Below are 24,305 nucleotides of genomic sequence, written 5' to 3'. Positions count from 1 at the left end.
AGTCTCCTGCTCTATCCCTGACATTAGTATGTAGTAAGTGGTGTGAGATCCTGCTGCTGTGTGACCTGTCTACTGACACAGTGCAGGGAGGAGAGAGAGCTGTGAGAGAGCACAAACCAGACTCCTGCTCTATCCTGTGACATTAGTGTGTAGTAAGTGATGTGAGATCCCTACTATTGTGTGACCTATCTACTGACACAGTGCAGGGGGGAGAGAGAACTGTTCAGAGCAAAACCAGTCTCCCTGCTCTAACCACTGACATTAGTGTGTAGTAAGGGTGTGCACCGGCCACTTTTGGTGTTTTGGGTTCTGATTAGCTTGAGGTTTTGGATTCTGATTTGTTTTGCCAAAACACCCCACGAAAGGTTTTGGTTCTGATTTGGGGTTTTGGGTTCTGATTTTTTTTTAAAAAAGCATAAAAAGGTGCTAAAATCCAATTTATTTATTTTTTTTCACTCCTACACTATTATTAACCTCAATAACAATCATTTCCACTCATTTCCAGTCTATTCTGAACGCCTCACAACTCACAATATTGTTTTTAGGCCAAAAGGTTGCACCGAGGTAGCTGGATGACTAAGCTAATCGACACAAGTGGGAGGCACAAACACGTGGCAGGATCAGTGGACTTAAACAGCAGTACCACTGGACTTATACGGCAGGATCAGTGCCTTGCTTGCAGTCTCCTAGGTAACACAAATAATCTGTACAAATATGCACACAGGGGCATGGCCAGTAAAATATGGAACACATACTTTATGGATAAACAATGTCACTACACTTCATGCCGAGAAGCTAACCAAATAGTTTTCTCCATACAAGATACTCCCAACTATTCACTGAAATACCTAGCTTTTATCACCACATAAATGAACTCTGCAGTCAGATTCATAATAAAGTGTGTCATCACACAAGTCAGGTTCGGGATAGACTCATCACAGTTCAGGTAAATTTAACATGTCCAAACAGATCATTGTGTATCTGTAGTTCTGTCTTGTTTTTAATGTGATTTTTGTGTTTATTAATCCATGAATTGAACATGACAAGTGTATATGTGCGAATGAGCCCTAAAATCACATATAAAGATCTGTGTTTAAAGCTTCCCTACAATCTTACATTACAAGAGCAGTGTTATGGTTAGGAATTGGATTTCACAAATGCTTTCCTTTTAGTAAATTTACCTCCTTTAAATGTAGTGCTAAAATGACATTGCTTTTATAAGCTGTTTGTGTAAAATGTTGTTTTAAGAAAATAAAAAAGGGTTTCTAACCTTCTCGTAGCTTCACATTTATATAATTTGTTTGGTCATTGAACCATCCTGGGATCACCACCCGGCAGCAGTACGTTCCTTCATCCTCCTCAGTCACCCCAGTGATGGTCAGGGACACGTCCCCCTGTGATATGTTCCCCAATAACTGGTATCTGCCAGATTTCCTCCAGGTCACCCTGCTGCCGTCTGTCCAGATGATCACATTGTTACACTTAGAGGATGGACAGCTGCCCCGTCCCCAGCACATTGTGGTTGTACCAGCACTGACAGAATATGTGCAGTGCAATGTCAGGTTACCAATATTTGTCAAGGGGATAGCGCACTACGGGCTATATTAGGTTCAGCAGCGGAATAACAGGATAGTCCAGCCTGGGTGCATAAGTGAATACAGAATATTCTGCGCTTGAATCTAAATTGTGGATGTAAAATAAACTGGAAACTAAAATATGACCCTAATGTATAAGGGAAAAAACCTTTATCAAGGGTTTGATAAAAACATGGGTAGACAACATCAATATTAAGCATAAGTTACAGAATGCACATCTCGTACAAACATTATCTATTGTCAAAGTTCACATATAAAACCTAATTGTGGAGTGCAGGGTGCACTATTGGCAGAAGAAAAGCTGTGATCCAGGATAGGATCAGATAATAGTCTTTAGAGATAGAAGAGGTCCAGCGTGTAAAACTGTCCACAGTACACTGGTTAATATACTTGCGCTTTGATGTAATGTCCGATGTGGTGATTGTTCCTTTGAGTGTCCAGTTGAACCACTGCAGGATAGATTGGAAGACGAGTAGTCCTGGCAGTCAATAATGAATTATCCGATGAGGAGATTCAGCAGAGTTTAGTAGTTCAGTGGCAATAATTCTGTTGGTGGCGTGCACGCCAAACCGTGGAGCGCACGCTTGCTTGGATGTCCAGAACCGGATGTGCACAACCGGAAGTGGCAGATAAGTGGCAGATAATGTCAGGTTATCATTCACTGATCCTGTCACATGTTCAGCTGCTGCCAGACCTGAGCGGGGAATTTATGCGATCCAAGTCTCGCGAGATCCGACGCGAGACTTGGACGTCAGAGCCTCATTTTGAGTTAGTTTTTCCGCCAGAAATACCCGAACAGTGCTCGGATCCCGTCGAATCCGCACTGTTCGGGTGGGCTCGGATTAGCGCAATCCGAGCCAGCTCATCTCTAGTAGCAAGTGGTGAGATCCCTGCTGCTGTGTGACCTGTCCACTGACACAGTGCAGGTAGGAGAGAGAACTGTACAGAGCACAAACCAGTCTCCCTGCTCTAACCCTGACATTAGTGTGTAGTAAGTGGTGTGAGATCCCTGCTGCTGTGTGACCTGTCTACTGACACAGTGCAGGGAGGAGAGAGAACTGTACAGAGCACAAACCAGTCTTCTGCTCTAACCCCTGACATTAGTGTGTAGTAAGTGGTGTGAGATCCCTGCTGCTGTGTGACCTGTCTACTGACACAGTGCAGGGAGGAGAGAGAACTGTACAGAGCACAAACCAGTCTCCTGCTCTAACCCCTGACATTAGTGTGTAGTAAGTGGTGTGAGATCCCTGCTGCTGTGTGACCTGTCCACTGACACAGTGCAGGGAGGAGAGAGAACTGTACAGTGCACAAACCAGTCTCCCTGCTCTATCCCTGACATTAGTGTGTAGTAGTGGTGTGATATCCCTGCTGCTGTGTGACCTGTCTACTGACACAGTGCAGGGAGGAGAGAGAACTGTACAGAGCACAAACCAGTCTCCTGCTCTATCCCCTGACATTAGTGTGTAGTAAGTGATGTGAGATCCCTGCCGCTGTGAGCTTCTGTGCCCACTCACCCATACCACCCAAAATTTCAGAAGTGAATGGGGGAGTGAATTGGGGCGACTTGTGAGCTGGGCTTATTGTTCCCCAATGATGCTACTGTTCAAAAGATTGGGGGATATTTTCTCCCATCGCTCCATGGCCTCAAATTCTCATTTAAATAACCCCATCCAACACAATGAAATCTAATTTTAAAAGTTAAGTGTAAAATCCGCCCAGCTCCTTCAATCACACATTGCAAACCTGGAGCCCTCAGAGACGCCGTCATCTTAAATTCCAAGAGGAAAATGGTCCTCGCACCTTGATTTCCAAATTTAAACCTGTAAATCTGAGCGCTTACACGTAAATACAGGTACAACCCTGTGTGACATCTCAGCAGAGCTCTCAGTACATAACCCTACACAGGTGTGGGGTCAGGGACAAAGGGATTTCACATACACATATTTTCTACCTGATTATATATAGAAACACAGGTGATGTTAATTTTAAGTATTTCTTTTTCAAACATCCTATAATAATTTTATAATATAAATAGTATAGTAGTTTATTCTTTTATTTCTTCTAATCAAAGGGTGGCGAGTCAGAGAAGACTGATCGTTCCTCCTGGGATTACAGCCAGTGACAGTCAGCATGTGATCACCAGTAACAGATAAGAGGGCTATGTAAGGTATGTTGTGAATCCTACTTACCTTATTAGATATAACGAGCAGACAGTCCTGACCCATGCAGTGCTATCCCCCAGTAGCTGCAGCACACTGAGCAGTGATTACAGAAGAGTCACATCTCCAGGTAATGGGCCATTGTGATGCAGGCATGGTCATTGTGACATCATGCTGGGTCATGGGACTGTATAACCTGCCAGCAAAGACAATTATGTGTGTGGTTTCAATACAAAGTGAGATGTCAGCTGGGGGGGAGCTATGAAAAAATTCTAAGCCTGGGTGAATGATGTAGGACAGAGCTGGTGTGGTAATAGTAAGGAAGTAATTTTTTGTAATTCTCATAGGGTAATTACCTCTTTGCCCACTAGATGGCGAACTCCTGCTGGCTCAGATAAACCCGGCATCCTCTGCATTACTGTGGGGAAGAGCAGAGAGAATACTTCTTACCTCCAGTGTTTGGCAGGTATTCAGGTGATCAGTCTAATGACAAATCACAAGCAAAACCAAAAGAACAGTCTTCACTGTAACTAAACTAAATATAAACACACCACCGTAGCCGGCAGCTTTGGCCCCAACATCTGGATCTATGGGGCGGCTGTGGCCTTGCCTTCACGCTCTACACTACCGAATCCTGTCTTAGAGGTGGACAATCTGTAGCTGAGGGACCCAAAGTGTGGCCCCAGAAACTGTGCTTGGCTTCCACGATTGTCACAATTACACAGATCCCATTGGCTGCCACATTGCATCCTCCATCTTGTAGAAGACTCCTGAACCGTCTCCATTTCAGTTGCGCTTGTTTCCCTCCTGTAACGTGAAGTGGAGAGGGGCGGTAGTAATTTGCAGAGATTTCATTTCACATCTTATGTTAAAAATATTTTTTCTAATCACCATTTTATTTCGAACGTACAACCAATGAAATCAGGTGATTTAAACTAGCTCGAATGTTGACAGACTAGACATTCAGCAGTACGCTGATTCCATAGCTATTCATTGTATTATTACAATTATCATTTATTTATATCCTGCAGCACCATACAATGGGGAATTACGCATTATACATAAAACATGGTTAAACCACTCGCAAAATACTGAACTAGCTAAATAACAAAATTGCTGGTCAAACATAAGGCACAATAAGGAACATACAGGAAGCAAATACAAAGACGCACATCTTGTCGAGATGGGAATGGACAAGTAGACAAGAGATCCCTGTTCCGGAGAGCTTACAATCTAGAACAGGGGTGATCACTCTAAATGTCCTCTAGGATCTCCCATCAAGTGTACAGAGCACAAAACCAGTCTCCTGCTCTATCCTCTGACATTGGTGTGTAGTAAGTGGTGTGAGATCCCTGCTGCTGTGTGACCTGTCTACTGACAGTGCAGAGAGGAGAGAGAACTGTACAGTGCACAAACCAGTCTCCTGCTCTAACCCCTGACATTAGTGTGTAGTAAGTGGTGTGAGATCCCTGCCGCTGTGTGACCTGTCTACTGACACAGTGCAGGGGGGAGAGAGAACTGTACAGAGCACAAACCAGTCTCCTGCTCTATCCCCTGACATTAGTGTGTAGTAAGTGATGTGAGATCCCTGCTGCTGTGTGACCTGTCTACTGACACAGTGCAGGGAGGAGAGAGAACTGTACAGAGCACAAACCAGTCTCCTGCTCTATCCCCTGACATTAGTGTGTAGTAAGTGGTGTGATGTCCCTGCTGCTGTGTGACCTGTCTACTGACACAGTGCAGGGAGGAGAGAGAACTGTACAGAGCACAAACCAGTCTCCTGCTCTATCCCCTGACATTAGTGTGTAGTAAGTGATGTGAGATCCCTGCCGCTGTGAGCTTCTGTGCCCACTCCCCCATACCACCCAAAATTTCATAAGTGAATGGGGGAGTGAATTGGGGCGACTTGTGAGCTGGGCTTATTGTTCCCCAATGATGCTGCTGTTCAAAAGATTGGGGGATATTTTCTCCCATCGCTCCATGGCCTCAAATTCTCATTTAAATAACCCCATCCAACACAATGAAATCTAATTTTAAAAGTTAAGTGTAAAATCCGCCCAGCTCCTTCAATCACACATTGCAAACCTGGAACCCTCAGAGACGCCATCATCTTAAATTCCAAGAGGAAAATGGTCCTCGCACCTTGATTTCCAAATTTTAACCTGTAAATCTGAGCGCTTACACGTAAATACAGGTACAACCCTGTGTGACATCTCAGCAGAGCTCTCAATACATAACCCTACACAGGTGTGGGGTCAGGGACAAAGGGATTTTACATACACATATTTTCTACCTGATTATATATAGAAACACAGGTGATGTTAATTTTAAGTATTTCTTTTTCAAACATCCTATAATAATTTTATAATATAAATAGTATAGTAGTTTATTCTTTTATTTCTTCTAATCAAAGGGTGGCGAGTCAGAGAAGACTGATCGTTCCTCCCGGGGTTACAGCCAGTGACAGTCAGTATGTGATCACCAGTAACAGATTAGAAGGCTATGTAAGGTATGTTGTGGGTCCTACTTACCTTATTAGATATAACGAGCAGACAGTCCTGACCCATGCAGTGCTATCCCCCAGTAGCTGCAGCACACTGAGCAGTGATTACAGAACAGTCACATCTCCAGGTAACCTGCCATTGTGATGCAGGCATGGTCATTGTGACATCATGCTGGGTCATGGGACTGTATAACCTGCCAGCAAAGAGAATTATGTGTGTGGTTTCAATACAAAGTGAGATGTCAGCTGGGGGGGAGCTATGAAAAAATTCTAAGCCTGGGTGAGTGATGTAGGACAGAGCTGGTGTGGTAATAGTAAGGAAGTAATTTTTTGTAATTCTCATAGGGTAATTACCTCTTTGCCCACTAGATGGCGCACTCCTGCTGGCTCAGATAAACCTGGCATCCTCTGCATTACTGTGGGGAAGAGCTGAGAGAATACTTCTTACCTCCAGTGTTTGTCAGGTATTCAGGTGATCAGTCTAATGACAAACCACAAGCAAAACCAAAAGAACAGTCTTCACTGTAACTAAACTAAATATAAACACACCACCGTAGCCGGCAGCTTAGACCCCAACATCTGGATCTATGGGGCAGCTGTGGCCTTGCCTTTACGCTCTACACTACCGAATCCTGTCTTAGAGGTGGACAATCTGTAGCTGAGGGACCCAAGTGTGGCCCCAGAAACTGTGCTTGGGTTCCACGATTGTCACAATTACACAGATCCCATTGGCTGACACATTGCATCCTCCATCTAGTTTACATTGTGATGCAGGCATGGTCATTGTGACATCATGCTGGGTCATGGGACTGTATAACCTGCCAGCAAAGAGAATTATGTGTGTGGTTTCAATACAAAGTGAGATGTCAGCTGGGGGGAGCCATGAAAATTTTCTAAGCCTGGGTCAGTGATGTAGGACAGAGCTGGTGTGGTAATAGTAAGGAAGTAATTTTTTGGAGTGGAGAGGGGCGGTAGTAATCTGCAGAGATTTCATTTCACATCTTATGTTAAAAATATTTTTTTTAATCACCATTTTATTTCGAACGTACAACCAATGAAATCAGGTGATTTAAACTAACTCGAATGTTGACAGACTAGACATTCAGCAGTACGCTGATTCCATAGCTATTCATTGTATTACTACAATTATCATTTATTTATATCCTGCAGCACCGTACAGTGGGGAATTAGGCATTATACATAAAACATGGTTAAACAACTAGCAAAATACTGAACTAGCTAAATAACAAAATTACTGGCCAAACATAAGGCACAATAAGGAACATACAGGAAGCAAATACAAGGATGCATATCTTGTCGAGATGGGAATGGACAAGTAGACAAGAGAGCCCTGTTCCTGAGAGCTTACAATCTAGAATCCCTTCACTGGCTCCCCTTCCCCTACAGAATCGTGTTCAAGCTCCTCACACTTACCTTCAAGGCCCTCTCCAACTCCACTGCTCCCTACATCTCCATTCACACTCCATCCCGCCCTCTGCGTTCGGCCAATGACCGTCGCCTTTCTCCCCCCCTGGTCACCTCCTCCCACGCTCGCATCCAAGACTTCTCCCGTGCTGCCCCCCTCCACTGGAACCAGCTCCCCCGCTCCATCAGAACTTCACCCAACTTGTCCAGCTTCAAACGGGCCTTAAAAACCCACCTCTTCCTTATAGCCTTCCAGTCCCCCACTTAACTGCCCTCCTTCCAATTTTCCACCTACCCCCCTCCCTCTCCTGCCCTCCTTCCTGTCCCCCTCCTAGCTCTCCTCTCCCCCCCCTCTCCGTCAATGCCTCCGCTCTCCCCCTTTCCTCCTCCTACCCTTGCGTCTCTGTCCGTCCTACCCTCCCCTTAGATTGTACGCTCCTTCGAGCAGGGCCTCCTCTCCTCCTGTTCCCCACCACCTTAACTCTGCTCTCCAGCTCCTTGTCTCTTCCGTGAGGCCCTTCTACCCCTCTCTCTACCCCCGGGGGCTCTAACCTTTCATCTAGCTGTACTTTGAGCTTCCGAGTTACTGTGCTTTTTGTTAACTGTTCTGTGCTGTCTCACCCTGTACCGTGTTTCTGTCTGTCCCTGTACGGCGCTACGGATACCTAGTGGCGCCCTATAAATAAATATTAATAATAATAATAGAACAGGGGTGATCACTCTAGATATCATCTAGGATCTCCCATTAGCTCCATGATAAGATATAAAGAAAACATAAAGACATGTACTGCAGTGCGGAACATCCGTCATTTAATTCTAATGTCAGGCAGCCGGTGGATCAGGACCATTTATAAGTACAGGAGAGAAAGTAGAGCTTTAGCTACAAATCTCAAATATTAATACAGAGGTACTCCTATTTATTCACTACATTGGAGGAAGTGGACAATACATTTTCAGGTACTTACAACCATCCATGATCCATTCATTTCTAATCCCTTAACCTCCTTGCCATTACAGAAACTTGGCTCACCTCCTCTGACAGCTCTCTCCTATGGGGGGCTCTCCCTCTCCCACACTCCTAGACCCGGAAACAGACGAGGTGGTGTAGACATTCTACTCTCTCCAAGTTGCACCTTCCAAGTCATACCCTCTGAACCCTCACTCTCTTCCTTTGAAGTCCACACTAACTGTCTATTTTATCCTCTCCAGCTTTGTGTTGCTGTAATTTATCGCCCCCCAGGTCCAGTTTCCCAATTCCTTAACAACTTTGCAACCTGGCTCACTTATTTCCTCTCCTTTGACCTGCCTACACTCATACTAGGTGATTTCAACATTCCCATTGATAATCCCACGGTCTCTTCTGCCACTAAACTTCATTCACTTACTTCCTCCTTTGGACTCTCCCAATGAACCTCATCTCCCACCCACTGTGATGGACACTCCCTTGACCTTGTCTTCTCCTGCTACTGCCCCATCTCTAGTTTCACCAGCTTAGTCATCCCACTCTTCAATCACATCCTCCTTTCCTTCAGCCTCACCTTACCTCATGCCCCCCCCCCTGCAACCAAATACACACGTACACAATTGCACCCAAGTACTCTCAACCCAATCCACTTCTCATTTTCACTAAAACAAATATTTTCTCCAATGACTGCATTGTCCTGTCCTAATCAGGCTGCCTCTTTCTATAACAAACCACAAACTTCAGCCCTAGACAATGCAGCTCCAGCTACTACATATTATCTCCGACGATCCAAACCACAACCATGGCACAACAATCAGACCGGTTACCTGCAAAAGTGCTCCCGCACTGCAGAGTGCCACTGGAGGAAATCTCGTTCCTTTCCCGATTTCCCCCACTATGAATTCATCCTTTCATCTTACAGCACGGCCCTTTCAATTGCCAAACAAACATTCTTCAAATCTCTAATATCCACCCAGTCTTCTAACCCACGTTGCATCTTTGCCATCTTCAACTCCACCTTAAAAACATTGCCAGAATACACCATTTTATTACTCAACATGCTACCAAAACTCATCCATTTTCTCATCATCTCCCGTCTTGACTATTGCAACCTCCTGCTATCTGGCATTCCTGACACCCATATATTCACACTTCAATCCATCCTAAATGATGCTTCAAGACTGATCTTCCTCTCTCACCGCTCCACATCTGCTGCTCTACTTTGCAAATCTCTACACTGGCTCATTGAGTCCTCCAGAATGAAATTCAAGTTGCTAACCCTTACCTACAAACCTCTCAACAACATTACCCCTGCATACATCTCAAATCTCATATCAAAATACTCTCCCTCCCACCCTCTTAGATCTACCTCTGACCTGCGCCTTGTCTTATCTCTGGTAACCACCTCTCACTCCTGCCTACAAGACTTCTCCCGTGCTGCTCCCCACTTATGGAATTCCCTACCATGTCTAATCAGACTTTCCCACAGCCTTCAAATCTTTAGATGCTCTTTGAAAACCCTTCTCTATTTTAGAGATGACCTTATCCCCGATAACACTATTCACACTCACACCTGTCCTAATCTCCACATGAGCCACATTTGCTCCTCTTATTTCAGCTGTGCCCTCTTCCACTTAGAATGTAAGCTCTCTAATGAGCAGGGTCCCTTTGTTTTCATGTCTGCATTTATTCTGTCTACCTTCTATGTCCATGTTTGATGCATGTAGTTTTCACTATTGTACGAAGATGCGGAGCACTGTGGCGCCTTACAAGTCTACGATAATAATAATAATGAAGTTAAAAAATATATATCAATTTTTATTTACATTTGTAGGGTGGATTTAACCTTTTGGGCCAAAGAGTCTGTAGGCAGTATATACAAACAAATCTCTCTCTACTTTCAAGTGAGCAATCTATATCCATCCATATTCTAACACCTGGGTGTATCTTAATTCTCTGAGAAACATACAGCCAGGGGCAGTTCTGGCAGCCCATCCGTATGGGAGGCTCTCCTCATACTTTGGATATGAGATGTTTTTGTATACAATTCTCCATGGTGACAGGGGCGGCTCTGGCTCCACGTAAGTTACAGGGTTAGGACTGAAAGATTTTTTATTTTTACTTAGTGTGATTTATTTAGTTGCTTAACGAATTAACCTGCTACCAACCAGATAATAAAAGTTCCAGCTGTTCTAAGCGAGTGCCGTGGTTTTCGAATGAGGGTGGAGTCTCATTAGCACACACAGTGCTTCCCAACATACAACGCATGCCTTTACCCGCTCAACTCTGACCACTTCTCCATAAGCTCCACCCCTTCTGGGGTCCTCAAATTGGGACGATCCCGCTGCAGTGTGGACAGCTGGGATATAGGTTTCCATGGGCACCAACATCCTTACCTGATTCGCACCACCATTATCCAACTCCATTTCTATAAGAGATGGTGACGATGCGCTCGCAATCAGGACCCTGTTTAATACTCCCATAGAGGAAGTATTAAACAGGCCAGAGATAGGATGATGCACTCACAGGACTAATTGATTTTTTTATTGACTTATTCTGACATTTCTTTGGGGTGCTGCTCACCTGTTTCAAGGTTAACAAAACATTGAAGCACTCACAGTATTTACAGCTCTCCATTAGAAAAATTAGTGTCACACTGTTGTCTAGCAACCTAAGGCACCACCCGCCACAGAATATCTCCCACCATTTATCCAAGCAAAATTGGGACAATATAAGCCCCTCCACCTTGATCCACTCTAAAGTCATACACGCCTACACCTCCATAAGCCCCACCCTGTTCAGGGACCCCAAATGCTGCCAGAACCAGCCCACTGCTAATAATAAGAGTCGCTATGGTAACGATGATTGAACACTACAGCGTGATATTAAATTGTTAAACTAGTCGGCAATACACAGCCGTTCCTGGTAGGCTGCACTAGTCACCTGACCCCTGTTACCCAGCAACAGAGCTAAACAAGAAAAACTCAGAATGAAGCTAGGGGGTGGGTGATCACATGACCACAAAGGGCCAATCACAGACAGGTAGGCGTGAACAGCCAAGGAGACCTCCCATATAGACAGCTAAACAGAATAATGCTGGTAAAACAAAAAGTAAAGAAAGTGTGACATTAAAGTAAAACTAAAAGTGAAAAATGACACTTAGTAACAGTGGCTTAGTGGTTAGCACTTCTGCCTCACAGCACTGGGGTCATGAGTTTGATTCCCGACCATGGCCTTATCTGTGAGTTTGTATGTTCTCCCCGTGTTTGAGTGGGTTTCCTCTGGGGGCTCTGGTTTCCTTCCACCGTCTAAAAACATACCGGTAGGTTAATTGGCTGCTATCAATTTGACCCTAGTGTGTGTGTGTGTTAGGGAACTTAGACTGTAAGCTTCAATGGGGCAGGGACTGATGTGAGTGTGTTCTCTGTACAGCGCTGCGCATTTAGTGGCGCTATATAAATAGAGGATGATGATGATGAAATGTGGGTGTAATGGCAGAACTAGCACCTGCCGCATCAACTACCATTGATGCGGCAGGTGCGGTGCACCAGGGCTTGGCGCATGGAGATAATGGGGCCCGCTGCATGCCAGATGCAGAGGGTTGGGGGCCCGGGTTCCTGCCTCCCTTCACTGGGGCCCCCAACTCACTAGTTCCACCTTTGGTATAGTCATAAAATGATACAGAATGCAGATAATAACAGGCATGGCTGTAGGGAGCAAGAGCTGTCACTTAATAAGAAGGGGGCATTTGAGACCTATAGAAGGTTCAAGGAGAAACTGATTAACAGACTAGGAGGAATTCCAGTACCTGGAGAAGGCACTAAGCACAGCTCTAATCAGACCCATGTAGGCGGCAGACACAAAAATGACCAAATAAGTGATGACCATGACCACAAATGACCATTAAGTGGACTCTTTCCATGTGACAAACTCCAAGAAGAAACCACATATGTAGAGGACGGAGGAAACTGCTTAAATCATAGTCCCAGTAAGGAGAACAGGGTATGCAGTAGGTATGGGACATGCTCAAACCACCAGCAAACAAGGATTCTGGGTCTATCAGCCTAACTGCCCCCTAAGGAGACCCTGTAACTCAGGCCTTCACAGAAAACATTAAAGTGACAAATGTTAACTAAGTCCTCTGGAGGCCACAGTTTGAAGACTATGTATCCTACAATCTTCCAGATTTTATGATTGTTTTCCCCCACATGACAGAGGTAAAACATGGTCAATGATCATACAATGTACAGTCATGGCCAAAAGTTTTGAGAATGACACAAGTATTGGTTTTCTGGTTTTCACAAAGTTTGCTGCTTCAGTGTTTTTAGACCTCTTTGTCAGATGTTGCTATGGTATACTGAAGTAAAATTACAAGCATTTATAAGTGGCAAAGGCTTTAATTGACAATTACATTAAGTTTACGCAAAGAGTAAATATTTGCAGTGTTGACCCTTCTTTTACAAGACCTCTGCAATTCACCCTGACATGCTGTCAATCAACGTTTGGGCCACATACTGACTAATCAATGCTTGGAGTTCATCACAATTTGTGGGTTTTTGTTTGTCCACCCGCCTCTTTAGGATTGACCACAAGTTTTCAATGGGATTAAGGTCTGGGGAGTTTCCTGGCCATGGACTCTTTCGATGTTTTGATCCCGAGCCATTTAGTTATCACTTTTGCCTTATGGCAAGGTGCTCCATCATGCTGGAAAAGGCATTGTTTGTCACCAAACTGTTCTTGGATGGTTGGGAGAAGTTGCTCTTGGAGGATGCTTTGGTACTATTCTTTATTCAGGGCTGTGTTCTTAGGCAAAATTGTGAGTGAGCCCACTCCCTTGGCGGAGAAGCAACCCCACACACGAATGGTCTCAGGATGCTTTACTGTTGGCATTACACAGGACTGATGGTAGCAGTCGGCTCACCTATCCTTCTCAGAGCAAGCGTTTTTCCAGATGCCCCAAACAATCTGAAAGAGGATTCATCAGAGAAAACGACTTTACCCCAGTTGCAATCCAGTCCCTGTACCTTTTGCAGAATATCAGCCTGTCCCTGTTTTTCCTGGAGAAGTGGATTCTTTACTGGTCTTCTTGACACCAGGCCATCCTCAAAAAATTTTCGCCTCACTGTGCGTGCAGATGCACTCACACCTGCCTGCTACCATTCCTGAGCAAGCTCTGCACTGTTGGTGCCCCGATTACGCAGCTGAATCAACTTTAAGAGACGGTCCTGGCGCTTGCTGGACATTCTTAGGCGCCCTGAAGCCTTCTTCACAACTATTGAACCTCTCTCCTTGAAGTTCTTGATGATCCGATAAATGGTTACTAGCAGCAATATTCTTGCCTGTGAAGCCCCTTTTGTGCAAAGCAATGATGACAGCATGTGTTTCCTTACAGGTAACCATGGTTGACAGAGGAAGAACAATGATTTCAAGCACCTTTTAAAGCTTCCTGTCTGTTATTCATCATCATCATCATCACTAGCTATATATAGCGCCACTAATTCCACATTGCTGTACAGAGAACACATTCACATCAGCCCCTGCCCCATTGCAGCTTACAGTCTAAATTTCCTAACATACATACACAGAAACACATACACTAGGGTCAATTTGATAGCAGTCAATTAACTTATTAGTATGTTTATTGTAGTGTGGGAGGAAACCAGTGCCCCCAGAGAAAACCCACGCAAACACGGGAAGAACGTACAAACTCCACACAGCTAAGGCTATGGTCAGGAATCAAAAGTGCTAACCACTAAGCCACAATGCTGCCCATTCTGCTGCTATTCTAACTCAATCAGCATGACAGAGTGATCTCCAGCCTTGTCCTCGTCAACACTCTCACCTGTGTTAATAAGAGAATCACAGACCTGATGTCAGCTAGCCCTTTTGTGGCAGGGCTGAAATGCAGTGGAAATGTTGTTTTTGGGTTAAAGTTCATTGTCATAGCAAAGAGGGATCATTCTTCATGACATTCTGGAGTATATGTAAATTGCCATCATAAAAACTGAGGCAGCAGACTGTGCAAAATAATATTTGTGTCATTCTCAATACTTCTGGCCATGACTGTAGGCTAGGAAAGGGGTGCATAGTCACAGCTTTGTCTGATGGTGATTGGCAATAACAATTGGTGCCATTTTAATTAATCAAATCCTTTGTTTGTCTGCTGGCGCTAAAAGACTCAGCACATATGATCTGGCTCCAAACCGCATAGAGCCAAATTCGGCTTGGAGGGGGCACCTGGAAGTCAATCTGGGTGAAAAGATAAGAGCCCTGTGCCCAGACTCAGTGCCGTCAGGGTTGAGAGGGGGCTGGCTCTGACTGCTCATGGACAGGGAGGCGATCACATGCCCCTGGTGCTAAAGTGAAGTTACAGTAATATGTCCTGATTGATCCTCCTGTGCCAATTAGGGGTCAGTCTGAATTAGAGCCCAGAATTCTGTCTCGTTGCTCTGTCAGCTATCTGGCAGCATAATCCAAATTAAGCGGTAACCAAGAAGTGTATAGGTGCTGGTGAAGGAGCCCAGCAGTGGGAACGATAACCTCCTGAAAATGGGGGGCGGTAAGTGGCTAGTGGCCAAGTGGCATTATTTAAAGAAGTTTCTGCCTACCAGCAAAATGTTAAAATGGCCTCATTTAAACTTAAGGGCAAAATCCAGCTAAAGGGTGTACATGAACAAACCATGTTGCGGTAAGAGAGGTGCAAATGGAATTATTTAGATTTTACATGCATGGAAAGGAATGCATGCTTTTTGCAGATTTATTTTTACACCACAATTTAGAGTTGAACTAGGATGCTCCCCTCCCAACTCTAAATCTGTCGGCACGTATTACGTTTGCACATTCTAGCTGGATTTACCACTAATCACTATTATATTTCTTTCTTTTTCGGGAACTCTGTCAACATGAATGTGTGACTCACAAAAACTCCCATTCTAAAAATAAAATAAAAATTCCAGGTTGTGAGACTCACGTGTGAAAACAGAGCTGGGGGGAGGCTGAATGCTTTGTCATGCCACTAAGTAGAGGAGGAGAGAGACCGCCAGGTACTATTCTCGGGTGACAGCTGAGAGTAGTCATATAAGGGGTACAGCTGAGGGGCACCAGAAAACGGCTGGATGGTCCACTCAACGCAGGTCAAGGTGCATATCTACGCTCTGCTCTCCAGAGATGCACCAGGGAACTAGACATGTGCTGTGGTGTGCAGAGAAGCAGAAAATATCACGTGGCGTGCTGTGCAAAAGTGTATAAACGCCACATAAAGGTCCAATCTCCTGCCACTTTATTACCACCCCTTTTAAATACAATAAGCTTTTGAATTTTTCACCTAACATTGCTTGACTTGATTTCTATCTTAAATTAATCATGAGAGGACATGGTTGGCATAGGCACAATGTCACCAGGGGGATGAGTGAATGGCGAGGTGCGTGTCTTATGTGACAGTCCTCGCGTCATTGTAGGAGGTGTGCCCGAGCGGCAAGGTGCGAATGCCTCTAGATATAGGTGCTCAGCCGCGGCGTAGTAACGCAGTCCTCAGAAGAACTGGGAGATTCCTGCACTTGGAGCGAAAGCAGTGCCCAGGGCCCAGGACAAACCCATTGGAGGAAATAGAGGGATAAAAGCTTCGAGAGTGTGCGGGGAGGAAGCGTGAAACAGCTCAGTGAGAGTCGGCCAACAGCAGGGATATCATCATCATCATCATTTATTTATATAGCGCCACTAATTCCGCAGCGCTGTACAGAGAACTCACATCAGTCCCTGCCCCAATGGAGCTTACAGTCCGAATTCCCTAACACACATACAAACACACACACACATACACAGACTAGGGTCAATTTGATAGCAGCCAATTAACCAAACTTGCCAACTCTCCCGGAATGTCCGGGACACTCCCGAAATTGGGGTCTGTCCCCTGGACTCCTGGGAAAGCAGGCAATTCTCCCGATTCCCGGCAGCTCGGTAAATTAAACGGAGGGGGCGGGGCTTAGTGATGCCATGTTCGCAGCATTTTGGCCCCCCTATTTTTATTGCCCGAAACAGTGATGACTGTTTTTGGGGCGTGGCTAACGACACAATTCTTTGAGCCCTGCCCCCACACACCCACCTTCCTCCCGGGACACAAGTTGCCAATGTTGGCAACTATGCAATTAATCTACTAGTATGTTTTTGGATTGTGAGAGGAAACCGGAGCACCCAGCGGAAACCCACGCAAACACGGGGAGAACATACAAACCACACAGATAAGGTAATGATTGGGAATCAAACTCATGACCCCAGTGCTGTGAGGCAGAAGTGCTAACCACTAAACCACTATGCTGGCCATGGTGGCTATTATATTCTTTACCTTGGTCAGATTTATAATGTTGGTCTTCTCTGGAACTTTTACCAGCTAAGTAAGGAGTTTGTGCTCCTAATGCACTACAAGTATAGACATTCCAACTACACCTATTAAAACTATATATATATATATATTGCAGCAATCAAGTCGATTTAATGTATGAATTGTGGAAACAATATTGTTTGAGAAACTTATTAATGGAGCGGTCTCTTCAAATCAACACCCCACCCACCCCGTGCCCCTCATATATAATGGTTTGGCCTCCTGCAGTTTTCCCTTGTATATAACAGTCCATTGTAGGTATTTTCTGCAGACTGAAAGGCATATACAACGCAAATATATAGGTGGCAAAGAGTGAACAACTCTGCATTAGTGTGGATTGAAAGCTACATCATACAAGTCATTTTAATGCATATGTAACCCCCTGTCACTGTGTGTAGTGTTGAGGTGCATAGGTTAGGCAGTGCACCTCCTTCTCAGCCCTGGCTAGCTCCTAGGCATGGATGTAGATGACCAGAGGGTCCCCGCATATGTAGATTATTTTTATAAAATATTATTTTTAGGGATATCCTAAGAGTTAAAGACAGAGAGGTTTTGATTCGGTTGAGAGCACTGGAACAAGCAATAAAGAGCCTGTTTGAACCTTGCACAGAGAGACTGGATAACCGCATACTTGCCATCTCTCCCGAAATGTCATTTTGGACCCGCCCCCATGACGTCATGACGCAAAATGCGTCATTTGACAGAGGGGGCGGGGCCAAACGCCGCGATTCACCAGGAATCGCGGCGTTTGTGACCTAATTCTGCCCACTTCACTAGGAAGTGGGCAGATCCGGGATTTTGCCACACTCGCCCGGGAGTCCGGGAGACTCTCTCAAAATGCGGGAGTCTCCCGGACATTCCGGGAGAGTTGGCAAGTATGCTCTAGTCACGTCCCTCTCCCGGACTTAACTGCCTAAAAGTGGGCAAGTATGGATAACTGAGAGGGCTGTGGAATTACTAAGCCCAGCCAGAAGAGCCTGTGGGGCATCGATGTGACTCGGTTAAACTTACAGGAATAAAAAGAAAGTCATTGTATGCATCCATGTGCACGTTCGAATCACCAGTTTGATGCAATTATGCCATGTGCTGGAGGAGAGGAGCATAAGTAAAGTTTCTCCATTATTTCTTGGAGAGATGGTCTGGCACCCAATTACTGGTGACCTCTGTGATTTGCGCTGCGCCCACACAGCACTTGTGTCCATAGACTATTAATCTTGTTGTCAGATCTGCATGCAAAGAAAACCTTTTCTATCTTACACCCACAGAGGAGCCAGAGAATGACAAATGAGGGGGTGGGTATCTAGAGGTAAGAACGACTATACATCACTGAAAGCGAAAAAGGGCTACAATGGCTTATGGCTATTGTGTGTGCGCTAAACTGTTTACTACCTTGCACCTACTCTTATCCACTCCTTTCAACTTTTCATTTTCTCCTCAATATACTGGTTGTTTCACTCTCATTTCTTAAACACATACGAATAGTAAAGAAATATCAGGGCTCTTATTACAAGTAACAGTATAACAGTTTCCTTTTTCTCAAATATATTAGTTTACCTGCAAAAATGCCTATTTCATCGTACAGGACTCAAGCAATGTGGCAGGAGAGGGGTTAATCATACTGGGCTCCCATTATTTGGCAGGAGAGGGGTTAATCGTACAAGATTCCAGTTATGTGGCAGGAAAGGGGTTAATCATACAAGACTCCAGTTATGTGGCAGAAGAGGGGTTAATCATACAAGACTCCAGGTATGTGGCAGAAGAGGGGTTAATCATCATCATTTATTTATATAACACCAACATATTCCATAGCGCTTTACAATTGGGGACAAACACAGCAAACTAATAAATAAACAGGCAGAGAGGTGGGAAAGCTACAAGACTCCAGTTATTTGGCAGGGGAGAGGTTAATCGTACAAGACTCCAGTTATTTGGCAGGAGAGGGGTTAATCATACAAGACTCCAGTTATTTGGCAGGAGAGGGGTTAATCATACAAGACTCCAGTTATTTGGCAGAACAGGGGTTAATCGTACAATGCTCCAGTTATTTGGCAGGAGAGGGGTTAATCGTACAAGACTCCAGTTATTTGGCAGGAGAGGGGTTAATCGTACAAGACTCCAGTTATTTGGCAGGAGAGGGGTTAATCGTACAATGCTCCACAGTTATTTGGCAGGAGAGGGGTTAATCCTACAAGAGTCCAGATATTTGGCAGGAGAGGGGTTAATCATAGACTCCAGATATTTGGCAGGAGAGGGGTTAATCATAGACTCCAGATATTTGGCAGAAGAGGGGTTAATCATAGACTCCAGATATTTGGCAGGGCTGCAGGTGACAGGAAGATGAGGTAATATTTGGTAAGTCATGAGATTTAGGGGAGGGGAGCAATGAAGTTAGTGGAAATGATTGGAAATTTCTGGTTTCCTCCACATCTGAGTCTCTCTAACTTTCGGTAACTTTGAGCAGCTATAAAACTGCAGCTCTATGAAACCTCAGACAGAACTTTATATTGGGGCAGTTCCCACATCTTCTGGTCATTCAGAAACCTTGTTCCCGAAATGAAACCTTGTTTATATCCCTTACATGGAAGTCAGGCGCACGCCGCATGTGACATGGGGGTTCCCTGTTGAATGGAGGTCACTGTATGAAATGAAAGAATAGGACAGTGTCTTATTTCCAGGAATTTGTACTGGTGACAAATAATATTCATGGTGATAGTCACATCTCAGCACTAGTTCATTCCTCTGTGTTCTATATCTATGTGACCAGTCTCCACTCCTCAGTCCCCTAGAGCTTCCCCTCCCTGTCAATCATTGCTCTTCTCACTCACTCTTCCGTCATTTCACAACCGGGAAACTCCTATTTGGGATACCCCCAAGCAGACGGATGTGTACCTGCCATACATGTAATACTGCAGGCGCCCCCTCCCCTATATCTCATTACTCACAAAAACATTACCTCATCTTCCTGTTACCTGCACTCTGTCACATACCTGGAGTCCTGTGTGATTAACCCCTGTCCTGCCACATACCTGGAGTCCTGTGTGATTAACCCCTGTCCTGCCACATACCTGGGGGGATATTTACTAAACTGCGGGTTTGGAAAATTTGAGATGTTGCCTATAGCAACCAATCAGATTCTAGCTGTCATTTTGTAGAGTGTACTAAATAAATGATAACTAGAATCTGATTGGTTGCTATAGGCAACATCTCCACATTTTCAAACCCGCAGTTTAGTAAATATACCCCCTGGAGTCTTGTGTAATTAACCCCTGTCGTGCCACCATATCTGGAGTATTGTATGATTGACCCCTCTCCTGCCACATACCTGAAGTATTGTATGATTAACCCCTCTCCTGTCACATAGCTGAAGTATTGTATGATTAACCCCTGTCCTGCCACATAGCTGGAGACTTGTATGATTAACCCCTGCCCTGCTACATACCTGAGTATTGTATGATTAACCCCTCTCCTGCCACATAGCTGGAGTATTGTACGATTAACCCCTGTCCTGCCACATATCTTGAGTATTGTACAATTAACCCCTGTCCTGCCACATAGCTAGACTCTTCTATAGTTACAGAGGATAAAACAAACCATCAAGCGCTAGTTAAGAATAGTAATATCAAATCCAATAAACCTTAATAGTAGCAGGATATATATATAAAAAAAAGTGTCAAAGATCAGCCTGCAGCTCTCCACATTAACAAGTACTGTAACTTGTTAAACAAATCAGTAGAAAACAAAAAGGTAGAGAACAAGTGGCAGCGCTGGTAAATCTGATGAAAACATTTTTTATTATAATCTGTATATAAAATAATCATGAGCGCTCAGCACGCCAATTAGGCACCTAAAAACAATTGAATTGTTAAAACAGACAAAAACCACTAGACTAAGAACCCAATATCCAATTATATCATATAACAGTGTTGGCTAACCTGTGACACTCCAGGTGTTGTGAAACTACAAGTCCCAGCAACAAGCTGCTATGTATATTGGCAAAACATGCTGGGACTTGTAGTTTCACAAACACCTGGAGTGTCACAGGTTAGCCAACACTGCTATATAATAAAGAAGTGTATCCAGTAGGACCCCTGGGCACAAAGTTAATGTGAGCCAATGCTGCCACTTGCCCTCTCCCTTTTACCTGCTATGATTAACCCCTCAGGTGCTGCATTGCTGATACTAGGAGGTTACAGCTGTTATGGTGACTACATGCACATTACATTACATTACATTACAGCAATGACACCAGACTCACTTACTCTGCAAAAAGTAAACAATGCGCGCAGAGGCTGCTGGGAAATACTCCACTGTCTCCCACACCCTCTGCTCTGACTGGTTGCCCGTCCCTGGTGACATCATCCGTTTCCGGTGTGGGCGGGGCCTCCCGAGCTATATAAACCCGCAGTCGGCTCGGCCAGCCATTCACACACTCACGCACGCTTCCAATCGCCATGCAGAACGAGCGCCTGACGTCACCACTGCCCACACCCGACATGGAGGAGTGCGGCATCTGCTACCTTGACTACGGCCCGGAGCGCAGGGCACGCCCCCTGGCCACCTGCCGACACGTGGTCTGCTCCAGTTGCCTGGAACAGCTGACGGCGCGCAGCCGCGAGGTCACGTGCCCCTTCTGCCGCGCGTCTTCCCCGCTGCCTAGCGACGAGGAGGAAGAGGGCGTGGCCGAGGCCTCGGGCAAGGGGCCGTTCAAGTGGCTGAAAAAGCTGTATAGGAGGTCGAAGGCGGGGTCTCGTCGCAGAGGTGAGCAAGGGGGCGGGGCTTGTGGTTGACGGACAGCTGTATGCAATGAATGGTGGCTGAAAGTGGGGCGTGGCTTTGTCTGTGTGTTGTCGGTGGCTGTGTTGTCGGTGTTGAGGAATGTTTTGAATTAACGTTACCAGGGTGACTGTTTTGAGGGTTAATAACATTAATATTTTAGATAACTCCTTTAAAGCTGCACAACCACCTTCTGCAAATTATACTAATTGAACCCCCCCCCCCACCTAATGGTAAAACAATGCTGTCTGTCCCTTTAAAATAGTGGAGAGGGATGTTTGGGATTGGAGGGTGCAATCACAAGTTGCAAATTCTTATTTGAACCCCCTGCCCCCTCCATTGTCCAGGAGTCCAACCCCTGGGGAAGGATGGAGAGCAGCATGTTGGTTAAGTTACTTTAGGTTTAATATCTTTGATCTCCTATTGTTTAGTTCTAAATCTTGTTGTATTACTTTGTTCCCAATTGTGAAGTCAAATAGTATATGTTGGTGCTATATAAACATTACTCCTTAATAACAATAGGTATGTATGGTCAAACAGGTGCAAATAGGATAGGCTGCTCGTATAGCCAACCAAAAATAGGTCGCCCCAACAACCTATATAATAAATCAATGGTCAAAATAGAGGCAAGCCTAAGCAAGTGCCAATCCCAATATCAAGATATAGCTATGAATGACCAGAACGGTCCAACGAGAATTACTGACTGACGCTATTCTAGATGTTCATTGCAAAGATAATTGAAAGAGAAATATCTGAAACAATGGAAAAAAAAAAACCAGACATATAAATACTGCAATAAACGGATATAAAAATCCTTCCAATAATCAGGTATTGTAAAAGGACTCATTCACCTTGAGAGAGGCTCCAGGTGAGCCGTAACGCGTAGGTGCAGGAGAGTGGAACGTGATGATCATTGTTGTAGTGGATTGGCGCTTGGTTAGGCTAACCTTTATTTTGACTATTACTCCTTAATAATTTGGCCTCAAGTCCCTCTGCCCATATGTTATAATTTCTGGGGACACTGGTGGGATGTTGCATCTTGTGTACGGCACAGTTAAGGGGACCTAGATGCACTGCATCAACTCTCATGACATGGGCACCAAAGGAATACAGTGACCTGGGTGTTACATACTGAATAACTATTGAAAGGTTGGTCAACTTTGAAAAATTGGGACAAATCTTTCAAACCCAGGACTATCCCTGGAAACTTGGGACAGTTAGATACTATACTCTGCATAATGTCCTGTACACACACGTCTCGCATGCATCGTGTATGTAAACCGCATCCATGGAGCGTGTGTTCTTCCCAGGTGTCTGCTTTATAAGTGGATGACTGATATACAAACAGTAAAATATTCCTCAATATAGAGAGGATTGCTTTAACGCATCATAAACTGATATTCTAATGGTGACATACAAATATCTTCTAACGATGACTATGCATTGAGCAATAAGAGAGATATTACTGCTTAATCAAGCTCACCAGTCCTTGCCAAGGGGTGATCGGCAGAGTCTGGTGCAGGAATGTATTCCCGGAGATGTCTAACAAATTTTCCTTTTTTTTTTTCCCCCCTCCTTTTCAGGATCTCTGACAAACGAAGACATAAGAGACTTGGCTGTGATGAGCTCTTACTTCATGTGATCCTGCAAGCTAGAACCAATACTTGTGAATCCTGCACTCTGCGCCACCTGGCTGCAGATTTGAGTCTGGATGCCGGGAAGTTAAAAGGGGGAATGTCGAAACGGGCAGTGATTCAATTCACAGCGGTTATATTAGTGACTCATCTGGAATTGTTTTGGGAGCTACAAAAAAAACCAGACTGTTTCTGCAGAGAAAGTGAAATTGTCTCCTGCCTGTAATGTGCTGACGGCGCCCCCAGATGGTGGTGGTACAACACTACAAGTCATCGGACTGCCTTGTACCTTCTCTACGATTGACTGTTACATGTGATCACCAGGGTTGGTCTCAGATGGTGTCTGATTTACCTCCAGAACTGTGTAGTGTGGGCTGACAATCCCAGGCTTGTTGTAGATCATGGACCTAGTGTAATGGTTTAGGCTGCCAGAAGAAACGCTCTCCAGCAAAGCATGCTGGTACTCCAGCCTAATCATTTACTAATAACCATCAATTATCAGGAGTCCAACCTCTCTTCCCACAGATGCACTTTATTTATGGTTTATTATGTATATACGTATTTATGTGGTTTGATTTTTAAATGTCTATTTCTAATTAAATATGTATCATGAGCTGCTGGTGTTTGAATCTTTTGATATTGGTGTACTGCGTGGCTGTGTATAAAAAAAATGCTAATGTGGGTAAACAATTACATCATTATGCAGAACGAAACACCCTTAAACTCAATGTCACATGCAGACTTGACAAATAAGATTGTGAGACTTAAAACCACGTTACGATCAGTCCAAGTGTCCCACTTCAGGCATCTGACATCTTGTGGTTACAGAGCCAATTTAAAAGAACCCCCCCCCCCCCCCCCCAATTTAAGTATTT

General features: G+C 44.6%; 1 protein-coding gene, 2 long non-coding RNA genes and 1 other non-coding gene across 6 annotated transcripts in view; 1 reads left to right on the top strand and 3 right to left on the bottom strand.

Annotated features, from left to right (window-relative positions):
• LOC142151123 (uncharacterized) overlaps positions 1–4,542 on the bottom strand; it is a 53,346-nt gene extending 48,804 nt beyond the window's left edge. For 2 of the 3 annotated variants that reach the window (XR_012691150.1, XR_012691151.1), the window contains exons 1-3: positions 4,306–4,542; positions 4,111–4,172; positions 3,785–3,950 (exon numbers count right to left, since the gene is read on the bottom strand). This is a non-coding gene — a long non-coding RNA (uncharacterized LOC142151123). Of the gene's footprint in view, positions 1–3,142; positions 3,951–4,110; positions 4,173–4,305 lie in introns of those variants that run through there. The other variant, XR_012691149.1, reaches the window with a different exon arrangement.
• On the bottom strand, positions 873–944 carry LOC142156272 (small nucleolar RNA SNORD50). The gene has a single exon (XR_012692337.1). It is a non-coding gene; the product is annotated as a small nucleolar RNA SNORD50 (small nucleolar RNA).
• Positions 4,543–6,131: 1,589 nt separating the features above from the next.
• LOC142151121 (uncharacterized) lies at positions 6,132–21,475 on the bottom strand. The gene is made up of 3 exons (XR_012691148.1): positions 21,283–21,475; positions 6,612–6,673; positions 6,132–6,451 (listed from the first exon to the last, which is right to left on the bottom strand). It is a non-coding gene; the product is annotated as an uncharacterized LOC142151121 (long non-coding RNA).
• Positions 21,455–24,043, top strand: RNF227 (ring finger protein 227). The gene is made up of 2 exons (XM_075206454.1): positions 21,455–21,781; positions 23,380–24,043. The coding sequence occupies exons 1-2, from the start codon at positions 21,475–21,477 to the stop codon at positions 23,436–23,438; spliced, it is 366 nt and encodes a 121-aa protein (XP_075062555.1). The 5' UTR covers positions 21,455–21,474; the 3' UTR covers positions 23,439–24,043.
• Positions 24,044–24,305: the final 262 nt, after the last annotated feature.

This window comes from Mixophyes fleayi, chromosome 4 (assembly GCF_038048845.1).
Source record: "Mixophyes fleayi isolate aMixFle1 chromosome 4, aMixFle1.hap1, whole genome shotgun sequence".
NCBI lineage: Eukaryota > Metazoa > Chordata > Amphibia > Anura > Limnodynastidae > Mixophyes > Mixophyes fleayi.
This window is presented reverse-complemented; position numbering and strand designations above follow the sequence as displayed.